At 34.1% G+C, this 9,293-nt stretch overlaps 1 protein-coding gene across 1 annotated transcript; it reads left to right on the plus strand.

The window, feature by feature from the left end:
* The first annotated feature begins 1,516 nt into the window (after positions 1 to 1,516).
* LOC112593929 lies at positions 1,517 to 2,665 on the plus strand. Its single transcript, XM_025338523.1, has one exon. The coding sequence runs from the start codon at positions 1,535 to 1,537 to the stop codon at positions 2,399 to 2,401; it is 867 nt and encodes a 288-aa protein (XP_025194308.1). The 5' UTR covers positions 1,517 to 1,534; the 3' UTR covers positions 2,402 to 2,665.
* The last annotated feature ends 6,628 nt before the right edge of the window (positions 2,666 to 9,293 follow it).

Consider the following 9,293-nt stretch of genomic DNA (forward strand, 5'->3'; position numbering starts at 1 on the left):
TTTTCCTCGAGAAACCCCACCTGCACAAAGTACGTATGTAGTGCTCTCGTACTACACTTGTACATAATTATTTAATGACGAAGTCCGACGTCTACTGCTGGGCTTGATTGTAGAATAGATATAAATAAAAGGTTTGCAGAACAAAACTGATAATAATTATTAAATTATATGTATATTTAACAAAGTTAACAAAAATATTTTGAAGACAGAGGTTACTCTGCCTGAGAACTACGTGAGGATTAAGCTAAAGGTAAAATAATTCTAACTAAATGACTACTTAGTTACTATATTTATATAAAGATGCCCGATGGCGTGATTTCTATAGAGCCACGGGATTGGCTCACGTGTAGAAGTGCCTAGTTTTACACGATAAAACGTAAAATAGCTAATTTAGTAATTTACATAAATATGGAATCCGCATACAGGATCAATGCCAATAGGTTAAAAAAACAAGTACGAAGTACAATGATTCACTCCGCGTCATGGAAATACTATCAATTTATACATAATTAAAGTAAACCGTGCGTTTACGTAATACGGTTTACTACACGAGTTTAAAATGGTCAGTTAGCTGGGGTAAATTACGTGATCATTTGCCGTGTCTGGAATATCTGCGCGACGTCGGATTTATTCAAACAGCCGTAAATGTATTCTACGTGAAATTTATCTACGGCGCCATTGTTCTAAACGAATTTGAATGTTTCAAGATTATATATCAATGGTCGAAACCGTTGATGGGGGAAAAGGCGAAAAAAAAATATGGAAAATATGCGTTCACGTTAAAGTTGTGCAGGCTAGCGATAAAGTATAATCGCGAGGAATTTTTCAAATACATGATACAGTCGGAAAGTGCAGCGGGTATTGTATTTGGATTCAAAGAATACGACACCGCCGTATCTTACGAATGTCACTGGGGATTGCGGTACATGTTACAGATCGGAACGTCCGGATTGAGTAGAATCATGAACGCGAGATTGAACAAACACGGTGTCGACGAATATATACGATTGTACGTGATGTCTTTATGTACACAATGTACAACTCGATGTCGACGTACACAATGTACAACTCGACGTCGATGTACACAATGTCTTACAATATCTTACAATATACGACAGCTGTGGTATATTGTCTCTTCAGAATCGTTCGTAAAAAATTCCAACGAATGTTGTCGCGCGTATAATAGACAAAGGTTAAGAAAAATAAAACAAGCGATCCGAGAAGAAAATTATAATAAGTCATTTTGAATAAGTTAATTAATTTCCAATATGTCTGATAATAAAAATACTAACGATGAAAAAGTATCAAAATCAACTTTGCGAAAACTATTATATTTATATTGTTTAAAGCCAGCGCAACTAAAACGCAAAATCAAGTGTAAATGTTAAAATTGATTTATAATATAATTATATGCTTGTACGAACGCATTAGTCATTTACATTTATTTGTACACGATTTGCTTTATCGATAGTTTAGTATATATAACGCGAAAATTTTTCGAATTACATCCCCATTCGCCAGTCTACCGGCCGGCATGGATTCTATCACCGCGATTAAAATGATTTCCGGCGACGGGGTAGAGTTTTTGGTGAGTCTTCGAGAAGCGAGTCATAGTAAAATGTTGAATGTGTTGTTCTCCAATGTATATTCGTTTTCGGAAAATCAAAACAGCGAGATAACCCTCAAGAATATAGACTCCCACACGCTCGATACGATAGTAAAATACATCCGATGGAAGATTCGTTGCGAAGACGCGGGAGTTTTGGAACGTATAACCTTTGTTGAACGATGCGATGTAGAGCCAATAATAGACGCGTGTGATTATTTATTATTGGACGAAAACGAAAACTCCAACGTGTTTACGCTTAAAGAGATTTTAACGGGGTTTTCTTATACCGCCGACCCGACACGACTCTGTTGCAAGTATGTCAGATCAAATATTTTCGAGATCGATACAGACGTGGATATCGTGTGTCAGACCGCCGTGGAAAACGGTCACCTGAAATGTTTGCGATACGCCCGCGAGACCGGTTGTCCGTGGAACGAAAGAGTATGTGAACTGTCTGCGTATATAGGCTACTTGGACTGTTTGCGTTACGCTCACGAAAACGGCTGCCCATGGGACAAGAAAACTTGTGAAAGAGCCGCGTTAGGAGGATCGCTGGATTGTTTGCGGTACGCCAGAGAAAACGGGTGTCCGTGGGACGAGAAAACTTGCGAGATGGCCGGGTTCGTCGGTTCGTTGGAATGTCTTCGTTACGCTAGAGAAAACGGCTGCCCATGGGACGAGAAAACACACAATAACGCAATTGTTTGGTTCAATTTGGATTGTCTAGAGTATGTGTACAAAAACGATTGTCCGCGAAGTAAATATACGGATTTTATTTTATTAAATATGTAAACAGTTTTAAAATTACACTAATATATTTTTCTTGTATACATTTCAATGTTTTTTTTTCGTCGATCGCCTGCGAAGATTTGTAAATCCTAAAAACGGTCTAAAATACAATTTACACTAGTATATTTTTTTTGTATAATATGCCAATAAATCATTTTGATGTATTTCAATTGTTTTTTTTGTTAACGAGCATCTCGGAGATTTATAAACCCCAGAAAACGGTCCGATTATAGAGTATATTATTTTTTTAGTCGACGTCAGCGTTCAGTAGTCTCTTCTCTGCTCTACCTCTGGACAGAGACTGTCGCGCGGGCGAGCCTACTGCTATATTTATACCTAGATTCAGAAATAAATGTGGAGGGGGAAACTAATACTCGATTCTGATTGGTTAATGGATTCAGTGTAAAAGTAGTCGTAGATTAGGTTAGACGTGTGTTGATAATATGATACGTTTCCTTGACCTATGTATTGAATTATATTGTATCCGACAGTGTATTAAATTTCGCCAAATTGTGTGTACACTGGCAAAGATAAATGTATTTTTGGAAAATTCAATTTGATAGCTAAACAATACCCGGGAGTGTATATATTATAAAGAAATGTTTGTAATCAATGCCCTGAGAAAAACAGCTGGAGAATTGTCTAAAAACGCGGGACACGCGTCCGCGAGCTCCAAAGTCTTGAACAATCATTTTATAGAACTCGACGAAATATTACATTCGATTCAACCCATAGGACCCGGACGCATAAATATAAACGGGAAGAGTATCGCCATGTCGACAAGTAGATCCGCCGACCATATACTCGACACCGTGGGACAGATATACAAATTAAAATTCAACAAGGAAATCCCCGAACATTTATCCAGTTTAATTAGAAACAATGTCGTTACATCGTCGCACATAGATAGTGTCGTAGACAATGCGGCGTTTATGCGTGAAAGTGTCGATTCGTATGATAGATTGTTATCAATGGTATTGGAAAACTCCAATGGATACCGCGAGTCTATGGATAGGATATACAAATATCTGAGCGAGACTCATCGCCCGGGCGCCGAGGTAAAGTCCGCGGGTAAAAAATATCGTATATTACTACCGGCCGGGATAATAGGCGTCACTGGGACGGGATATGTTTTTTTCAAAGCCATGGTTAAAACGATATGCGATAATAACGAAATCTCTGGTTGTATATGGACAAAGCCGCGTGGGTTCGGGGCGTGTAAGCTCACAGATGCCACATGTGACCCGGTTTATAAATTGAGTGGTTCGCTAATGAAAGACTGTGGTAACGTAAAATATACAACGAGCGACCCATGTTCCGGGTGGAATAATGTCGCGGGCGCCGGATCGTCGGCGCATAAATCGCAATCCATTTGCCAGAATTGCGCTTTAGACCGATTAATGGGAGTTGCGGCCGGCGGAAGCGTGTCATGCGTCGAACCACCGAGTGTCGGTACCATTTTAACGGACGCTCTGAGCATGGGATTCGACGATATAAATACCGCTGTCACTGGATTCGGGACATTCATAGAAGGCGTTTTGAAATACGCTCACTACGGATTTCTGTTGCTGATCGCGTTAATTGTCGGGTTTATATATTCCCGTCTGAAATCTATAACTATAGGCGACGCGCCCGGGTTTCAATATCACAGACTCTCGTACGATGGCTGATCAAATTGTGGAATTTACGCGTGCCGGGTTTTGTGTTGAAACTTTCCTCGATTCCATATCGAAATCCATCAAATTTATCGGATCCATACCCGCGGAAGATTTAATGGAATCCACCGATCGGGTTGAAAGTTTTACGGATTTGGTTTCGTTTGTGTTTAGCGAATCTTCGCTCGCAACATACGCCTGGACCGAGGGTTTTAAATACGACGATATACGGTGTTTGGATTCGAAACACGCGAAGAAAAGCGCCAAATACACAGACATATATTTGAATATGGAAGGATTTCCATCGATAATTGATTTTTACAAGATGTCGCTTCGTCGATCGTCGGCCGGCAATTTTTCCACGTTTGCGTTTGAAACCCTCCGGAAATACTCTTCGGGTCTGATTTCGTCAATGACCGATATATGCGATAGAGAAGTCCCTGGTTCTTGTAAATATTTTAAACCTTACATCAATGGCTCGCCCCGGATACAGTTTTGGGAATTTTCTTTTACCAATCGCGTCACTGGTGAAAAAATTAGCATGTTGGACGTATATAAAATGTATATATCTGGGTCTACTGAATTCGATACTGGGATCTCAATGGTCAGCCAACCGGAAGCGGATCGAGTGGTGTATGGATTCGGGATCAATACATCTGTGAAAATCGTAAAAATGGACATTGACGGGCGACCGCCACGCGCTAACCTCGCATTAATCGTATCCGATGTTATAATCATACCCGATAATATTGTATGTAAATTTGGTTTCGCAAAACTCGTGTTACAATCTTTCAAATAAAAAAAAAATAAAATTGTGATTTTATTTAAAAATCAATTCGTATAATTTGTCAAATTTTCCAGTACCGTATCCTATTGCTAGTAAAATCAATATAAACAATGTTAGGTAGAAACATATCAGAGAACAAAGACAACAACACATCTCTCTTATAAATTGGTAAATGTTCTATAAATGTATCATTTACCTTTTACCCGCCGAGACTAATGGACGCTTTTGTAGATTTTCATTATGTCGCGCACAGTGGGAATAAATATTTTATCAACGAAATATGTTTAATAATTTTTTCGAAAGAAACCCGCGAACCGGTATACGATAATCATTCTACGTTTAAATTTCCAAACTTGATTCTGGATTACAAATCCAATATCACTTATAAATATACGAAAACCAATTGTCATGGATTAGACTACAAGATTGGCGCATTGCATTGGACGGAAATCCGCGAATTTATATCTCCACTATTGAAATGTGATAGTATATATCTACGTGGATCGTTAAAACGCAAAATAATTATCGACAAGATGAACGATATGTTTTCCAGACATCCGCCGGTGTACAATATTACTACTAAAATTGCCCGGGATCTTGCCGATAAAGGAGAGGGAGAAAATTTACCTGGATATTTATCGTACGACGAGATTAAATCCAAATACGACTTTAATAAATTGTATTGCACAATACACGGGATGGACGAAAATACCCAGAGTAAATGTATAGTCGGGCAGTGTGCGGCGACGTTTAAATGGTTTATAGATAATTATTATTGTTTAATGTAAAATGTTTTTAAAAAAAAAAATATAATGACGTAATTTAAATTTGTATATATTTTTTATTTTTATTGCTCCCGATACTGGCACACATATCATTAACGATTTTTAAAGTCATATTATACAAATCGACGTCCATAAACGATGATATATTATCATCGTTTATTGCGATTATTTCGTTTGATCTGAGTTTGGCGCGTATTTTACGCAATACATCTATTGCGTTGTTTTCCGTTACGATACTCTGTATTTTTATCAATTCCAATTCCGTGTATACATCGGTATTCTTTATATTGCCGAATGTTGAATTGATAACAACCCACATTTCAAATATAATTTTATGTCTATCGTCAATATTGTAGTTTTTACATTTTAAATAGTCGTCGATTTTATCCGATATCATTCCGCGGGTGTCTGCGCATAATTTATTCATTTTTCCAAAATATCTGAATCGCACCCATTTACATAATGATTCCGAATCGTTATTCGCGTTCGTTGATATGGCGATGGGTATTTTATGTTTTTTTAATATATTTTTAATGGAATGTTTAAATGAACCCCGAGGATCGTCAAATATTTTTTCGCATATTGTATGAAACTTTTCATCGTTATTGCATATATAATTTATTATATACGAACCCGTCCAGTTAGCGGTGATGATTCTTCTGTCGTCAGGATCGTCAATACACTGTATAATTAAAATTTTGGTGAATAATAACATCAACATCATTATAGTGTCCATAGTTGGAATGTCAAATAATATTTTATCCGTGTGTTCCCATAAAAATTTAAATACATCGTGTTTGTCCTTGGATTCCAGTTTGAAATCTTTTAATGCGTGTCGAGGTCTGATGAATAAATGATATTGATGAAAATTATTTTACATAAGTATTATATACTCATAATACTGGATAATATTTTTATATAATAATGTATCGGGTTATCGAGCGTATCAATTTTATATTTAATTCTAAACATCAAATAAGTACTCAAAGTCTCCCTGTCTCCACACCCTTGATATAAATTGCAATACGTTTGTGTATAATACCATATTTTCAATATTCATTGTTAGCGTATAATGCGTACCGATTGTTTTCGGTTTAATATTTTATCAAACACGATAAACATTGGTATTGAAGTTTTAAATACGGTATTGTTGTTGTTATCATATTATAGGCAATTGGTCAAACACGTAGTATACAATAAAACTACTTCTTATATATTTTGTCGACATTTATATCTCTATATAAACTCTATCATCAATATTTAATGAGTATATACTGTTTGTCAATATTTATATAATTTTATTTTTTACACACGTTGGTATATTATGTACGAATATTTTTATGCGATAATCTATCACATACACATACTCTATCAATATTTAATGAGTATATAGTGTTTGTCGTACCGTTTTTACAAACGTATTCGTGTTTGTTTCCAAAATTGTCATAATACAACGGAATATTGACATTTTATAGACATCTTTACCGTCAGAGTTAATTAATATTGGATACATACCTTTAGTTTCGTCACAGATAATTTTAGACGAAATTTTTTAATACAAAATCCATCAGAACAAGAATATTTATTATTCAAACATTTCACAATCTTTTTGACTATTGCATTTTATTATTATATTTTACAAGGATCGGGGTCATTCAAAAATTTATACTCGATAGTATATTTTCAAAAGTATACTGTACTAGTATATTTAAAATTATATAACATATAAATACAAACAGTTCAAATAGTATAAACAAAAACATCTTATAGTACAATATATTAATATAATGAGTTTTTGTTTTATTATATAGTAAAAGAATAAATAATCATACATATTGGTTTATACAATATATCGTGTTGTGTAATTTATCATCACCTACTATAAGACTTAATATTATAGTATAATCTATATCTAAATTTTTATTACATATTAAATTTTATAAAAATAATTAAATATGGATTGGTGGAGTATAATGTTAATGGAATGTTTAGTTACAATAATTTTGATAAATTTCGGAATATGTTCGTAAATATGAATCAAATTTACAAAAGTTTCGTAAACAGCTGTGTCGTTTTTATAGTTTCTAATAAATATTCTAATCCAAAAGCAAATATTCATTAGTTTTAAAAACTTTGAAGAAAAATTATTTTTATTAGATTAATTTTTGCATGTTTTATTATACAATCCAACATACCTAATATATATTATTTATATCATCGATTCCGCAAATGCATTGTTGATTTCTTTAATAAATATTCATTTTCGTAAATATAAATCAATTACTCAATACTCAGGTTTAAATTTAAAAGTCTTGATAGATGGTGTATAATTGAATGTTGATATTTGTAAGTTTGTACATTTTCCAGAGCGTCTTCTACTAGTGAATCTTCGTTATTCTATAATAAAAATTAAATACAATTATAGCGATTATTAATTAAAATTATAATATATATATATTTAAATTGCTAAACTGTATTGATTCCACCTCATGTTTTTCATGTATTAAGTTTGCACTATTGTATATTGTATCTGTGGTATGAACTGCTGTTGTACAGGAGAGTGTTGTTGTATTAGCGTTGTGGGTTGATGTTGAATTTCAGGAGAGTGTTGTTGTATTAGCGTTGTGGGTTGATGTTGAATTTCAGAAGAGTGTTGTTGTATGGGTGACACGGGTTGACGTTGAATTTCAGGAGAGTGTTGTTGTTGTATTAACGTTGTGGGTTGATGTTGAAATGAATTTGAGTTATAAGGTTGTTGTTGTTGTATGGGTGACGCGGGTTGACATTGAATTTCAGGAGAGGTTGTTGTATTAGCGTTGTGTGGGTTGATGTTGAATTTGAGTTATGGGTTGTTGTTGAAATATGTGGAATGTGAAGGTGCTGTATAAATTTACTAGTTGTAATTGATAATTTTGTAAAAATAAATAGCTTCTATATCAATATTTTATTGGTTTGATTCCAATTCCCATCCCTTGTAATCAAAATCAATCGTTTCAAGCAATATTGGTTCTATTATAAGCCAATATAAAACATATTTTATCGTGTGTTCCCATAAAAATTTAAATACATGTTGTCCTTGATTCAGTTGAAATCTTTAATTGCGTGTCGAGGGTCTGATGAATAAATGATATTCCCGATGAAAAATGTTTTGCATAAATTCGTTATATACTCGTAATACTGGATAATATTTTTATATAATAATGTATCGGGTTTATCGAGCGTATCGAATTTTATATATTTGTTCCACAAACTGTCAAATACCAATTACTCAAAGTCTCCATAATATACACCCTTGATATAATTGCAATACGTTTGTGTATAATACATATTTTCAATATTCATTGTTAGCGTATAATGCGTACCGATTGTTTTCGGTTTAATATTTTTCAAACACGATAAACATTGGTATTGAAGTTTAAATACGGTATTGTTGTTGTTATCCATATTATAGCAATTGGTCAAACGTAGTATACAATAAAACTACTTCTTATATATTTTGTCGACATTTATATCTCTATATAAACATACTCTATCATCAATATTTAATGAAGTATATACTGTTTGTCAATATTTATATAATTTTTATTTTTACACACGTTGGTATATTATGTACGAATATTTTTATGCGATAATCTATCGCCACATACTCTATGTCAATATTTGTGAGC

Source organism: Melanaphis sacchari, unplaced genomic scaffold (genome assembly GCF_002803265.2).
Source record: "Melanaphis sacchari strain LSU unplaced genomic scaffold, SCAv2.0 Contig2147_pilon_pilon, whole genome shotgun sequence".
Lineage (NCBI taxonomy): Eukaryota > Metazoa > Arthropoda > Insecta > Hemiptera > Aphididae > Melanaphis > Melanaphis sacchari.

Excerpts from the sequence above, each read along its gene's own strand:
- LOC112593929 (XM_025338523.1), top strand. The coding sequence starts at position 1,535 with ATGGATTCTATCACCGCGATTAAAATGATTTCCGGCGACGGGGTAGAG.